This window comes from Clytia hemisphaerica, unplaced genomic scaffold (genome assembly GCF_902728285.1).
Source record: "Clytia hemisphaerica strain Z4C2 unplaced genomic scaffold, Clytia hemisphaerica genome assembly, whole genome shotgun sequence".
NCBI lineage: Eukaryota > Metazoa > Cnidaria > Hydrozoa > Leptothecata > Clytiidae > Clytia > Clytia hemisphaerica.
The window spans coordinates 1,494,707-1,509,980 of record NW_027103917.1 but is presented as its reverse complement, the minus strand read 5'-3'; the positions used below and the strand labels follow the sequence as shown (position 1 = coordinate 1,509,980).

General features: G+C 38.1%; 3 protein-coding genes across 3 annotated transcripts in view; all 3 read right to left on the bottom strand.

Annotated features, from left to right (window-relative positions):
- LOC136809399 (tetratricopeptide repeat protein 33-like) overlaps positions 1-2,716 on the bottom strand; it is a 47,140-nt gene extending 44,424 nt beyond the window's left edge. The window contains exons 1-5 of the mRNA XM_067065926.1: positions 2,442-2,716; positions 2,116-2,197; positions 1,127-1,258; positions 861-911; positions 214-423 (exon numbers count right to left, since the gene is read on the bottom strand). Coding sequence (XP_066922027.1) covers positions 214-423; positions 861-911; positions 1,127-1,258; positions 2,116-2,197; positions 2,442-2,659 — 693 coding nt within the window. The 5' untranslated portion in view covers positions 2,660-2,716. The remainder of the gene's footprint in view (positions 1-213; positions 424-860; positions 912-1,126; positions 1,259-2,115; positions 2,198-2,441) is intronic.
- Positions 2,717-3,869: 1,153 nt separating this feature from the next.
- LOC136809520 (uncharacterized) lies at positions 3,870-4,511 on the bottom strand. Its single transcript, XM_067066059.1, has one exon. It carries the CDS (start codon positions 4,509-4,511, stop codon positions 3,870-3,872), a length of 642 nt encoding a protein of 213 aa, XP_066922160.1.
- A 917-nt stretch (positions 4,512-5,428) lies between these two features.
- LOC136809519 (uncharacterized) lies at positions 5,429-6,583 on the bottom strand. Its single transcript, XM_067066058.1, has one exon. It carries the CDS (start codon positions 6,581-6,583, stop codon positions 5,429-5,431), a length of 1,155 nt encoding a protein of 384 aa, XP_066922159.1.
- Positions 6,584-15,274: the final 8,691 nt, after the last annotated feature.

The window sequence follows — 15,274 nt, the reverse complement described above, 5'->3', positions numbered from 1 at the left end:
ATTATCCATTCCTGTTGGTTACACGTCTCCTAATATTCATGTTATAAAGTATGTTGAAAGAGGGAAAACTAATTTCAAAACTAACGTTATGGGCTAAAATCTTGACTTTCTTTGACATCGTTGATACCAGAGTTATATATGAAGAATATCAACACCGACTAAACTCAATCCCTCGAAATACAAACAGTAAATAAAAATGGAATTAAAACTTACTCATGTTTTTGGTATCTCATCTTCTGTTTTCTTTTCTTCGTTACCATTCATGGACAAGGCTTTCTCATTGACTTTGAAACATCGGTGACATTTAGCGCATTTTTCTTCTTCACCATTACTACGTTCAGTTTCTTTTGATTCTTCAGTTTTCTTCATTTCTTCTTTCTGTTTGAGAAGTTCTCTTGCCCATTTGATGTCTTCTTCGAATAGCTATGGTTCAAAATGGAAATAGAAAAAATTTACAAAAATCTTTGGAAGCTAGATTCAGGAGTTTATTCTTTATCAGTACCAAAGGAGATAAACATGTCATATCATATCACATTTGAAAGTCTGACTTTATCCAAATGAAATATTCCTTAGATCTGGAGGTTTTTTAAACCCTGATGTTCTGCAATAAACAGCGGTAGTTTTCATGCATAATAATTTTTTTTCATCCAAAATCAACTGAATATTATACAAAAACTTTTGAATTTCTTCGAATAGATGTAAAATAATTAGGGAGGAGAGATTTTTAATAAAGTAAAAACACAAAATCAGCTAAAAATACCAGATTAATGTACATAATCAAAAAAGATCAAACACCATAGACAATGACGAAAAAAAAGATTTCAACTGAAGTTGAATAAATTTAAATGCAATGGACTCACATCGTCAAGTGTAGGATTCAAATGATAAGCTCGACAAAAACTTTTCAGCGCCTGAGAAGTAAAATATCATTTCATTTATTTGAGTTAGTTATGATGGGGAATCGACACTGAATATAGTATTAAAAGGTTTAAACACACCTATCAAATGTCAAACTGCTGTTGTTGTCTTATTATACTGGAAATGTTTTGAGTAAACATTTATCCAAAAACAACCAAATTTACAACTTGGACATGGGGAAGTTAAAATAAAAGTTGAACAAACACACCATATCAATTTCTCCAATGCTAATCTGTGTTCTACCCAATGTTTGGAAACCTTCAGCCCATGTTGGATTCAATTTGACAACTTGCTCAGCAGCTTGTACTGCTGGGAAAATTTCTCCAAGTTCTAGAAGAATCTAAAAAATCATAAAAAAATACTATTTAAAGCGCTTGATCCATCAATTAAAAATTCAATTTAAAGTATGTGGCTTATTTCGCCATTATAGAGTATCAATGCTTCACTACACTAGGCGCACTAGTCAGATATTAAGAGCCAGTTTTTTTAAGAATGGGGCAGTTTGGGGCAGATCCAACAGTTTGAAACTTAGTTTTTTAATAAAACCAAGATATTTTAGTCTGAAAATCCATAATGACGGATTTATGCCAATTTGAAGTTTTTGACATTTTTGGGCATTGCAGTTAAAAAATCTTTTGATAGAGAACCATACTTTCTCGAATCAAAATGAGGGATTGGTTTTTGGTGATTCTGAAACTATGGTCGGTAAACTATACAATTTTCAAAAAAATCAAGATTTTCAAGATGGTAGCAGGAGCTATGACGTCACAAAAACACTAAATATTTGATTTAGGGGTATTTTAGAGCCACCTGACCTGCCCCAGGGGAGTTTGTTCCTGCTCAAACTTCAAATTGGCATAAATCTGCTATTATGGATTTTTAAAGACCAAAATATTTTGGGATTTTACTCAGTTCATTGTACATATCCAAAAATGAAAAAAAATGTAAGTTTCAAACTATTGCACCTGCCCCGTTTAAAAAAAAACTGGCTCTTAAGGAGATTATAGTAAGTTATGTGAAGATAAGCCGATTATATATCTACCAGATAGGAAATGAGAAATGATTTCGAGGGAAGAATAATTCACATCACTTTACTAAAGCCTTAGCTGAACTATCTAAGCATGTCACATGTTATCTTGTTCAATCTAACACCCAGTACAATAAACAGCTTGTGGAGCCTGATCTCTGAAGAATTACCTGTGCTTTCATTTCGTGTATCTTTTCATTAAGAGGTGTGAATGATAAAGCCTCATCAAATTTTTGCAATGCTTCCCAATACCTAAACAAAGAGCTGATGAAAATGTCCTATTTTGTAGAAAATTAAAATTCTCCGGATCAAAGATAGATTTTAAAATGATCCTTCAGAAATACTACTGGAAGCAAAGCAAATACTTAATCTATGATGGCAAATAACTATTATCACTAGGGGATTGAAATAAAAAGCCACAGTGAACGATCAAGTTGATTATATTGAAATAGGACATGGGGTATTTAAAATACAAAACTTATGGCTATAAACCCACCTCTCTTCGTCTGCAAGTTGGGTTGCATCATTGACTAGACGTTTACTTTTCTGGACACTATCTTCCAACATTACTTTACTCTTTTTTGATGGAACAATATCTCTCCAATCTTCTATAATTTCTTCTTCATTTTCTTCTTCATCTTCATTTTGAAAGAGTTTGGCAGCAGAAGAAGAGACATTTTTCCTTGATTTCTTCCAGGTCAAGCTTGCCATCATATCAATGTGATTTTTTTTAAATTTCTTTATCTAAAACATTAAAGTTAATTAAAGATGTATTGTTTAAGAATAGGCCTCCTCTTTTTATTTACATGTGAACCTTTTTTGCATTGACAAATTCCTTTTCTTGCAGGGGCCTGCAGATAACCTATCCATTAGCCTGGGAGCCACTTGCACACTTTTGGAAAAAAGACGCAAGGAAAAATGACGTTTATTCATCCCCATGGGGAATTTGTGATGTGATTTACTGACATCAGTATTTTTTAATTTTAACTTAATATTTATTTCTGGCTGAAAAAATCATTATTTCGAAAATCAATGTTCGATCGAAGAGATAAGTGTTACTGCTAACGCAGTAGCGAGGAATATATCACTGACCCCGATGAGTATATTTTGACCATATATTTCAGGGACACTAAAACAAATGCACAAAATTAGAAGTTAGAAAACTTGCCATAAACTAGTTACAAGAAATTGAAAATATCCTAAGTTAGACCCAAAAGAAACGAAAGGCTGGCAAACAGAAAAGACGCAAACCCCCAAACAAAACCTAGACGAAGCACACTGAAAACGAAGCACTGGAAAACACACAGAGGACGCAAGCCCAACAAAGAACTAAGTATGTACACAAACATAGAAAATACTTATTAAAATACTGAAGTTCTTTCACTTCACCCTCACAGCACTCACAACAACATACAACAGTTCAATAAACGACATTCAGAGAAATAACATTTTAAAACGCCTACAAAATCCACCTAAGTGACGTCACAATACAAATTCACAAGGGACAAGACAAGACAAAGACAATACATAAAACAAGACAATAGACGCGCACGAAACATTGAGAAATATAAAATACGTTACGGAGGAGAACCATATACTCCCGCGTAGAGTGGAGGCCTACTCGCACTCAATGCGGGAACATCTGGCTCCCCTCAAGATTCTACAAAATCTTGACAAATTCATTTTCACCTATAAATACTATAAATGTATTGACAAATTCATTTTCTACAAATATTTAACAAAATTTTTTGATAACTATCTTTTCTTGTATACCATAAACCAATTGAAACATTCAAGTTCAATGTGCCCTTTATGACATACTTTTATTCATAATAGCAATCAATCAACATCGTGAGCGAATTTCAGTTCATTCGCAATCAATAAATACTAGTGAATTTCAGTTCATTCACTTCTCATACAAAGATTATTGAATATGGCTCCTTGACGGGGATTCGTTAATAACGTTGCTTTCAACTAACAGAACGATCTTTGCAATTGGTCGTTCGTCTTCTTTGCGTTTCGACGTTTGCACGACTACACTGAGCACGTTGCCGTCATCTCCTGTCTTTACACTGGTAACACGACCGAGTCGCCAATCATTGCGTTGAATCGAATCGTCTTTGATGAGCACGACGTCATTAACGACAAAGTTACGTCTTGGTTGATTCCACTTTCGTCTGGGTTGTAGTGATTGTAGATATTCTGATCGCCAGCGTGACCAAAACTCATTGACGAGGTGTTGCACTCTTCTCCATCGACGACGACTGTAGATGTCGGCTTCAGTGAACTGACCAGGTGGTGCCATCACGATCTTCGTCTTTGATGTCAACAGTTGATTTGGGGTCAGTGGAACTAAGCTATTGCTGTCACTCAATACCTCTACTGACAATGGACGACTGTTCACAATAGTATCAACCTCTGTCAAAACTGTATTTAAGCTCTCGTCGTTTAAACTTTGGCTGTGATTCTTCAGTAGCGACGTCAGGATGGAGCGACATGATCGAATTTGGCGCTCCCAGACTCCTCCCATGTGACTTGCCAATGGTGTGTTGAAGTCCCATCCCATCCAGTCAATGTTGTTGAGAAGAAGGAAGTCATTGATCTTCACTGGTCACAGTCATTGGTCCATCTCTTTGATTGCTCTCTTGAATTCCGCGTCTGCTCCTACAAAGTTCGAACCATTGTCGGAGCGAAGTTGTCGTACATATCCTCTTCGATTGATGAATCTTCGCAATGCCATGATGAAGGAATCTGTGTCGAGTGTTGCCGTGCTCTCGAGGTGAATGGCGCGGCTTGTGAAGCATGTAAAAAGAGCGACGTATCGTTTGTGCTCCTTCCGTCCTTGTTTGATAATGAATGGACCAAACATGTCCACCCCTGTATACGTGAAAGGTGCTGACTCTGAACATCTCTCTGATGGAAGATTTGCCATCTTCTGCTCACCAACCTTGCCACGGATACGTCGGCACGTTATTCATTTGAAGATTTCGTTTCGAACTCGTGAATTAGCCGTTGACGATTATGAAACCATTTTGTCGGATTTCATTAAGAGTCGCATCTCTGCCTCCGTGGTGGATCTTCTGATGGAAGTGTCGTATGATCAAAATTGACACAGGGTGCTTCTTTGGTATGATAACTGGATGCTTCAACTTCCATGGCAAAGTTGAATTAGAGATTCTACCGCCAACACGAATGATTCCATCGTCGTCAGTGAAGGAATCCATCCTGGATAATATCCCTTTCTTTGATTGTTCGATCGTTGATGGAAAACTTGCTTTCTGTGTCAACTTCACGATAAGTAGCTCTGATTTGAAAAGAAGGTCGACGTCAACCTTCTTCTTTAGTCTCCATGCCATCATTCTTGCAATGATACGTTTAAGCTTGTACCAACTTGATACACGCTTGAACAATAATTCGAATTCATTTTCCACGATACTTGCTAGATTGACTTTCATTGGCTTTGCCCTTTTGACTTCGACATCGTCATCCTCGACTTGATATTGTTCTTTGGATTTCGTTTCGATTGGTTGCCATAGGAAGTCGGGTCATAATCCATCGCTGCCTTTCGACGAACTCTTGAACTGTTTTCCCTCTTGAACCATCGTCAGAGGGGTTGTCGTCAGTTGGTACATATCTCCATTGCTCGACGTTAGACCCATCGTGGATTGCTTGAACTCGGTTCGTGACAAAGAGGTGAAATTTCTTGGCTCGATTTGAAATGTAGCCAAGAACCACTTTGCTGTCGGTCCAGAAAACTTCGGAGTTTGGCACGAGTGTCATTTCTTTCTTGAGTTGAGTTGCGACCTTGGTTGATGTAGTTGCTGCCGTCAGATCTAATCGCGGTACTGTGGTTGGTTTCAAGGGTGCGACTCGAGCTTTACCAATGATGAAACTGCAATGGATCCTCCCTTGGTCGTTGACAAGTCTTGAATAGGAGACCTGACCGTAACCCCTCGTCGAGGCGTCGGAGAAATGATGGAATGATACTTCCGATATTTCACCGAAATTTGATGGTACGATACACCGTTGGATGCTGATTTCCTGAAGCAGATGCAAAGAGTCGCGCCATTTCTCCAAAACGTGGCGCTGCTCTGGAGAGATCTCGCCGTCCCAACTCTTGTGTTCAGCACATATTTGTTGTAGCAGTTGTTTTGCCGGCAAAACGAACGGACCACCGAATCCAAGGGGATCATACACCGAACTGATGGATGCCAAAATGCCTCGTCTTGTCAAAGGAGTATCTTTCAATACGATTCGAAAACAAAAGGAGTCTGTCTCGACACACCAACTGACTCCAAGGGCTCTTTCGATAGGTAGAGACTGGATTGAGAGGTCAACGTCTTTGATTCCCTTTGCTCTGATGTCAGCTGGGATTTCATCTAGCACATCTCTTGAGCTGCTCATGAATTGGGTGAGATTGAAACCTCCGGCTGCACACATTCCTTTGACGTTGCGTTGGAGTTTGACGGTTGATTCGATATTGGTTGCTCCTTTCAACATGTCGTCGACGTAGAAATTTCGAAAAAGGGTGGATGCTGTTTCTTTGCCGAATTCTTTCTCGTTATCAATAGCTGTTCGTCGAAGGGCGTAATTACAAGTGCTTGGGGAGTGTGTTCCTCCGAATAAATGAACACACATCATGTAATATAAAAAAATATGTTCAATCGGGCAAGAAACTTAATGATAAAAATTAACAGAAGCATTTTTTATTTTTGTTAAAAATTTATTACAAGACGTTTCGATGCTCTCCGAGCATCATCCTCAGTTAAAATGAAATTCGTTTCAAAAAATTTGATTAAAAGGTTAAAAAATCTGGTCAATTAAAAAGTTCATTAAAATAAATACAAAGGTGCTAAATGATCGATAAAATATTAATTGTTTCTATTTAAAAAGTAACAAGACGACTCGGAAGTCGAAAATTTCGCATAATATTCAAAATGAGAAAAATTGACCATAAAATAATGAGGTCAAGAAGGGGGAGGGTATCTGCTGTACAACGACGTGTTAAACGTGATGCATGAAGAATATTGTACACGAGGTTGTAGATACCATTTTACTTTTTCATAGAGAACTTAAATGGGGGGTTGTAGCATTGAGTTTAAAGCCCGAAGGGCTAGAGTTCAATCTCTAACCTTTCTCAGGCAAGAAAAAGTGAAGCCTTTAAAAAATGCGCCACATTTTTGACGACAGATTGAATGTAGCAATTCCTTTGTTTACGATTGATATTTTTTTCGAAATTTAGCGGTAAATTTTAGTTTCAATCCGTCATTTGTGTAAAAACCAGGCGAGCCGCTCAAGGCCGCGCAAGTTTGGTAGGATTTGATTTTACTTTTTCATAGAGAACTTAAATGGGGGGTTGTAGCATTGAGTTTAAAGCCCGAAGGGCTAGAGTTCAATCTCTAACCTTTCTCAGGCAAGAAAAAGTGAAGCCTTTAAAAAATGCGCCACATTTTTGACGACAGATTGAATGTAGCAATTCCTTTGTTTACGATTGATATTTTTTTCGAAATTTAGCGGTAAATTTTAGTTTCAATCCGTCATTTGTGTAAAAACCAGGCGAGCCGCTCAAGGCCGCGCAAGTTTGGTAGGATTTGTTGGCTTCAAATCTTACCAATGGGATTCGATTCTAGCCCTTCGGAGTTATACTTCATTGGTTTGTAGGGGTTCGAAATACTGTTTTCCCGTCAAAATTTTGGCTGAATCCCGGAATCCCGAAAATTGAAAAAAATGATAACACCGTCACACCAGTTTGTAGAGGTTAAAATACCGGCATAATGGCAAAAAAATAGGCTAAATACCGTCATGGTCTGATTTTAAAATACCGTTTTCCCGTCTTTTTTTCGTCAAATCCCGTAATACCGTACTTAAAAAGGGCCAATCCCGTCAGTGTGACAACCCCCCCTAAATCCTTTCCATAAATCATCATCAAGATTCTTTTTTATAAGCGTAGAAAAGGCTTTCTATAGATGACAATTTCACAATTGACTTCATACAGAAGGCTACAGTAGTCTAACACTTTATACTTCTTAGGAATATACTTCTTACAAAGTATACATAATAAGTGTAACTTGCACTTCAAATGAATACTCAAAAAATAAATATACCCAAAGGCTCAATCTGAGTTAGATTGGACTCTTCCAGAAAAAAATTGTACATGGGGGTGGCGAAGGTATTTTGTCCGGTGGGTAGCAAAAAATCATCAAAATTTGCCTTGTCCGGGGGGTAAATTTGCTCTGTCCGGGGGTAATTTGGGGTGTCCGGGGGGTCAGCAGATTCTTGTCCGGGGGTAAAACCTATTGTCTGGGGGGGGGCCAAAAGTCACCCTGTTTGGGGGGTAAATCACTAAAAATTGTTATATCCTCCACCTCCCATGTACAATTTTTTTCTGGAAGAGCCCATTTTTCCAAACTGAAAAATGAGAGTATCAATTAATAAACTGACTAAAATATGGCTGTTTTAAGCCCAAATTTTCCAACCGAATAAAAATATGTTAAAAAAGCTCAACCAAGGCTTGTGGCCAAGACAGAATAAGGGGCTTATTTGCACTGTCACTCAATTTTTTACCACCTGGTGTACCCCTATTTCAGGTTCGAATTTTATTAAACAATAAGAGATTTGGATATCAAAATGCATGCTTATAGAAAGGCAATGTTATGCTTATGGAAAAAAAAACATTATTGACCTTTGCAAATCTTCTTAGCAGCATGGGGTCAACCTTCACCTTCCTCCACCCGTTAACAGCCGAATGCCATTAAAAATTGAAAATGATTTGTCGATGGCCCCTTCAGGAGTGTCAAGTTGAAAACAATTAAGAAAACTCCAGACTCCAGCATCAAAACAACAATAACAATGAATAAACTCATAAATTATTCTTTTGTGTTTTGTTTTTGTGATGTTGGAGCTTCATCTACCCTGCCGATGCACCAGACTTTTGCTCATCTTCTATTGGATGCTGAAAAGTATTATTAGATTACACCGCTCAAAACTGTCTGGTGTTTGTCTAGTGTTAAGTTGCACAAGTTCTTGAAGCTGGACAAGCACCAGACTTTTTCCTTTTACCCAGCAACAGTAAGAGTGGATTCAAATCTGGTCCTTTGTTTTGTTAGGATTGTCCAGTGAAACAAAGTTTTCTTGGTTGACACCAGCCATTTTGTGTCCGGTGCTTCAGTAAGGCTGCTGTGCTGGCAGGGTCGTCGTAGCCTTATTTAACCTGGACATAGTGTCCTATGAAAACAAAGGTCTATTCAAGATAGACCTTTTGCTAGTCAGGATGTTGAATAATTTAAAAAGACCAGCCTCAAAACAATGATTAAGAAAAATAAATGCATAATCAGAATAATCATGTGCTATATGTGGTCATTGTTTTTAGCTCTAGAGTTTTTAATTATTCAACAGGACACCCGGACTAGCAATAGGTCTATTTAACATTCTCCCACTCGTTACAATCAAAAACTTTTTCCAACAATGACCAATGGGGGATAAGATGTACTGTAGATTGACTTCCACCTTCACATGTTATGGCCAGACGGTGTCAATCGAATGAATCGAACGTCGAATCAATTGAATGCAATAGAATAATAATCGCAATCAAATATCACCAAGGATTTGCCGTTCGATTGTACTGATTATGTTCGATTAGACTCGATTGATTTAATTGTATTCGATTTTATTATTCACTCTCCTACCGTATATACTTATATAAACGCTTGGCCGTCCACGCTAAAAAGGCTCTAAAGAAGTGATCCAATTTAATTTAATCCCAATCAAACTTATAGAACATAATCGTAATCAAACATAATCAAAAGTAATTTACAATCAATCAAACCAATTAAACGTTTTACTCGAACGCAATCGAACACGATCGAATATCACCAAAAATCAAAAAAGTTTGTGGTCTATTTAACCGATAACCACAGAAAGCCCTATTTCCACGAAACAGTGCTTGAGGTACAGGTACAGGTGAATCATAAATTGAAAAAAGATAAATCATTTTGAAAATGACGTCATTTCCTACATTTATAAATGCAAAACTATGCAAATCTATTTCGGCAATCTATGATTTGTATAAAAAAAGGCTGCTTCCATATGAATGTGATCAACGGCGAAAAGCTCTATTCACTATTCATTGTTCATCAACACCTATGACTAATTGCTAAAAAATATTATACCTGTGTTTTTGTATTGAAGGGTTCTGTTGTTTATAGTTGTTGTGGGGGTGTGGTCAAAAAGAAGCCAAAAACTCCACTGAACACTGTAAAAGCTTATTGGTGCATTCACTAACTACACAAACATAAAATACTAAGTAGTAAACGAATGACAAACCTCTTTAAATACTCTACAAGTTACCAGAAAACATAATAAAAATATATACACAGCAGGAAAATTTTACAAAAAGTGTTGACTTCAAGCAGCCATTAAAAAGCTTTCACAAGGAATGTTTACAAACCCTTGGTTACACTCACCTTGTAGAACCATTAAAGAAACGCTGTTATTCATCTTTGTGCGTGAGTCCATCTTTAGAATATTCTAGAATGTTCTAGAAGAACATGTGGAGCACTATGAACACGAAGAACGAGTGCTGAGTGTTAATTTTTAGCACTACGACCGCAGAAAACCGATTGTAATACTTTCGCTATGCGAAATTAACAAAGGAACTGATTTCTCTTGAACATTGAGTTTGGGATGTTTTTTTTCTTTCTTTCCGAAAGAAGATTTTTAATTAGAGCAAACGAGCATGCTGAAAAGGATTGCAACTCACATTTGTTACGTCACTCCAAACAAACCGGTCATTCACGCATAAGCATGCAAAATATGAAAATTATTGGCTCGGGCTATAAAAACAATTTTAAAAGAAAACTCTCCGAGGCATTATTTATTAAACAAAAACATCCCAAACTCAATGTTCAAGAGAAATCAGTTCCTTTGTTACTTTTTAAATAGAAACAATTAATATTTTATCGATCATTTAGCACCTTTGTATTTATTTTAATGACTTTTTAATTGACCAGATTTTTTAACCTTTTAATCAAATTTTTTGAAACGAATTTCATTTTAACTGAGGATGATGCTCGGAGAGCATCGAAACGTCTTGTAATAAATTTTTAACAAAAATAAAAAATGCTTCTGTTAATTTTTAACATCATGTAATCCTCGGATTCTGCATCAAGATTACCTTCCGGCCACCAAATGAGGCGTAGCATGTCTTGTTGTTCAACGGGTACTCTGACTTGATAAAACATGCTTTCGATATCTGCAAGTAACGCAATTTGCTCTTCTCGAAATCTTGACAGCACTCCCACAATCTGATTCGTAAGATCTGGTCCTTGCAGAAGCATCGAGTTAAGCGAAACGCCACCGTAAGTCGCACTGCAATCGAAAACGACTCGTATCTTTTCTGGCTTTTTGGGATGGTAGACTCCGTGGTGTGGTAGGTACCAAGTCTTTCCTTCAATACTCTCGCTTGTAACTTTTTTGCCATACGATTTATTGAAGAGTTTGTTCATGAAGGTGCAATAATCGTTGTACATCCTTTTGTCTTTCTGAAGTTTACGTTTGAGACTGCGTGCACGTTTGACAGCTTGGATCCTATTATTCGGAACTTGTACGTCAGGATTCTTCATTGGCAATGGAAGCTCGTAATGTCCATCGATGATTTTCACCTCGTTGTCCATCAGCTCGAGAAATTGCTTATCGTCGATCGACATTCGTTCGAGGTCTCCTGGTTTTGATGATTCGGAGAAATCCATTTGTAGCATCTGTAGCATCGTTTCTTTCAGCCCGACTTCTTTGATCTTATCTTCAAAGACAAAACGTGTTGGTCTCTTGTCTTCGGAGAACGCGATAAAGTTGCATCTTGTTGATCGCTGGCTTGAAGAATTGGTGACGATTGGCCCAGTGACACACCATCCCAAAGCCGATCGGAAGACATACGGTCCATCATCCTGGCATGGAATTACTTCTATTGGTTCTAGGGCACGTGGGCAATTTCCTCCGATGAGAAGTCCAACATCTAGATCGTCATCGTCTTGCTGCAAGAATGGATGGATTTTCTCTAAGTACGTCCATCTTCGAAGCTTACTTGGAGACGGAATTTCATCTTTGTCGACAGGGATGAAAGATCTACTATACGTCTTTGGAAGTTGGATATTGGTCTTGTGGTCGAAATGTGATGATATCTGGAGATTGTTGATACTTCGTCACGATTCAGTGGTGACACCATTCATCGTTTGGATGGGGATCGAAGTTGATACAGATGGAGCTTTCAGCTGCTCAAGTAACTTTTCGTGGATGAAGATCCCTTGACTACCAGTGTCCAGCAATGCTTTGGTGATGACAACGACCATCAGATGATGGATGTGTTATTCGAACTAACACCACGTTGAGACTGGTGGCTTCCATGTCAAGCTTCGCGAAGGATACAACGAGTGGAGGTGAAACTTCAGAAGGGAGTTGGTCTCGTACTGGCTGTTGGGTCTGTTCAGACGTTTCTTGATTGGCATTCCTTCTTTCAGGTGGTTTTGGTCTTCTCCGGTATCCATGCAACCCTGTAGGATGATCATCTTTACAAGTTTCACACTTCCTTTTCCTCGTACACGATCTAGCTTGATGGGTCTCGTCGCTTGGATTGTAGCAACCGAAGCATAACTGTTTTCTGTACAGCCATTTTCTCCTCTCGCTGACTGGAAGTTGCAGGTATTTCTCGCACTTGTCAAGGTCATGGATCTCCTCGCACATTTGACAACGCGAAGGTTTTGGTGACGTTCGAAAAGACTTGAAATCTCTTCCTTTCTTCTGCCCTTGCCTGGGCGTTGTCTCCTCCTTGAAATCTTGTAATGCTAGTCTTGAATAGTTTGGATCGTTTATCAAGGCTGTCTCCTCTTCAACGAATGCGATAAACTCGTCTAGACCTGCCTCGGTGTGTCTATTCTTTCGGACTTGATAACTCTTTCTGTTCCATCTTTCTTGGAGATGTGGTGGTAAGATAAGTTGTAACTTCTGGATGATTTCTGGGTTATCAGCAAGACTCGGTGACACCCGTTTCAGTTTTTATTTGACGTCAATTAGATAAGACGCTTTTGCAACGCTCTTCGGAAAAATGGCTGAAAACAAACAAAAACATCAAAATTCATGAAAATAACACCAAAATGGATAAAGATCAGCCTTTCGAAGCAGCCTCACCACCTCAAGCTTGCACGCCGTCAAGATGTACCAATGATGAAGACCTGGATCGCTTGGAATGCAAAAAATGTAAAAGATCAGTTCATTATGAGTGCACACAGCTACCTTTGTATCAACTACAAATATTCGTGACATCCTATAACGATCATTACTTATGTTCAAACTGCGTCCGAATAACGAAGAACCTAAGAAATAAAGTGGGGAAAAACACTCAACATATGATGCAAAATGAATTTAAAAAGAAAGACGGCGTCATACAAAAACTGAACAACGAGGTCAACACCAACACCAAAACCCGTGATTCCATCAAAAAAGATCTCAAAATTTCTCTGGCAGGAAAACTACAAGAAATGGAAGAAAAGACAAGAACCATGATAAAGGAAGAAATCAAGCACACAACAGAAATAATGACGGAGACATCAAAGAAAACATACGCCGAAATTACTAAGAAGCACAAAGAAGACTTAAGATCTGCCGAACAACAAAAACGGAAGGAAGAAAGTGAAAAGAAAGACATAGACTCTAGAAAACTGAATATCATCGTTCACGGGTTTCTCGAATATTCAGGCCCAGATAAGGAAAAAGAAGAAAATGGGAAAAAATATGACATATTTCGGTTCCGAGAACTCCTGGAGGACATCAATGTTCCAGAAATAAATGTTACTCGCCACAGATTAGGAAACAGAAAAACAAAAAAAGGCCGTCCTCTTAAAGTCACCCTACAAAGTCAGCATGACAAAGATCTTATCATGAAGAATTTACACATGCTGAAAGAAACTTGTTTCTTTCAGGTAAGTATCACGGAAGATTTCACAATTAACGAACGGAAAAAGATCAAGGAGATGCACGAACAAGCAAAGAAACTTAACAAAGACAATAAGAATAAAGACTTCAACTGGCGCGTTAGAGGAAGCCCAAGAACAAAACTACGAATCGTTAAAAAATTACAAAATCAAACAAATATATCTTCAAATTATAATGAACAAAAATACACTACAGAAGAAATCGTCAGCGATTGGGCATCAACAGATGATGTAGACTATTCGTCTACAGATGATGATGAATGATTCATTTTGTAAATAGGCAGTCGTACTCTATTAGCTTTAAAGCTAGTACATATTTGTACACTTTTTTTTCGACTTTAAAGAATATACACATTAACACATTAACATTCATGGATAGCATGGTTGCCTTGTACTTCATCAGGAAACTGTAGAAACGTCTGAAGCCTTTAGCATCGCTTGACCTCAATTTTGGCCACTGTTTAAGCTCCTGTCTGTAATGACTGAGTATATGATATCGGTCACCGTATTGCTTGTCCAGAAGATGTCTTGCTCTTGCATAACCTTCGGCTGCTGGAAGATGATTGCACGACTCAGCTAGCTCCTTAGCCTCATCCTTCAAGGACTGAATCAATCTGACAAGTCTTCCTCTTGGATTTGTAACAGTTGAATCAACCACCTCAGTGAAGGTTGCAATGAAGTTAGGATAGTCTATGATGTTGCCACTGAATACATCTAACTCAACAGGTGGTGCCTGGATATGTCTCAAAATTTCTCCTACGTTAGCACATTGATCATGACTCTCAATCTGCTGGATTTGCTTGACTTCATTCTTCTGTGTAACCCCCGTCTCAACTGTAATCTTGGGTTGCTGACGTAATGTAGTCTTCTGTTTGGGCACATCATACGAGTTGATGTATCTCTCTTCGGGTACTTTTAACGACTTGAAGTATCTTTCTTTGGGCACCTCGTATGACTTGAAATACCTCTCTCTTGGCATCTCACTCTTGATTTTGGATACTTCATTGGACACCCCATTAGACTTGAGATATCCTTCCTTTGTATCGACTTCACTGGATTGGATCAGATCAACATTTTCTTCTGGAACTTCATACGAATTTACGTAGCTGTCGACCAATTCTGTCTTGTTGACTTCTGGAAAGATCCCCTCCAAGTCTGTTTCTGGCTTGTTATTTTCTTGCTCTACATTCTCGTAAGCTTCTATTTTTGCTTGCGACTTTGCCATCTCGAGATTTAGCTGGAAGGCTTTGCTCTCTTGCTCAATCTTCTGTTTTTGCTGTAGAAATTTCGCTTCAATTTGCAGCCCAACTAATCTTGCTCTCTCTTTGGCCTTCTCACTCGAAACTGA

Coding starts and splice junctions, on each gene's coding strand:
- LOC136809519 (XM_067066058.1), bottom strand. CDS start 6,583: ATGTGTGTTCATTTATTCGGAGGAACACACTCCCCAAGCACTTGTAAT.
- LOC136809520 (XM_067066059.1), bottom strand. CDS start 4,511: ATGGGATGGGACTTCAACACACCATTGGCAAGTCACATGGGAGGAGTC.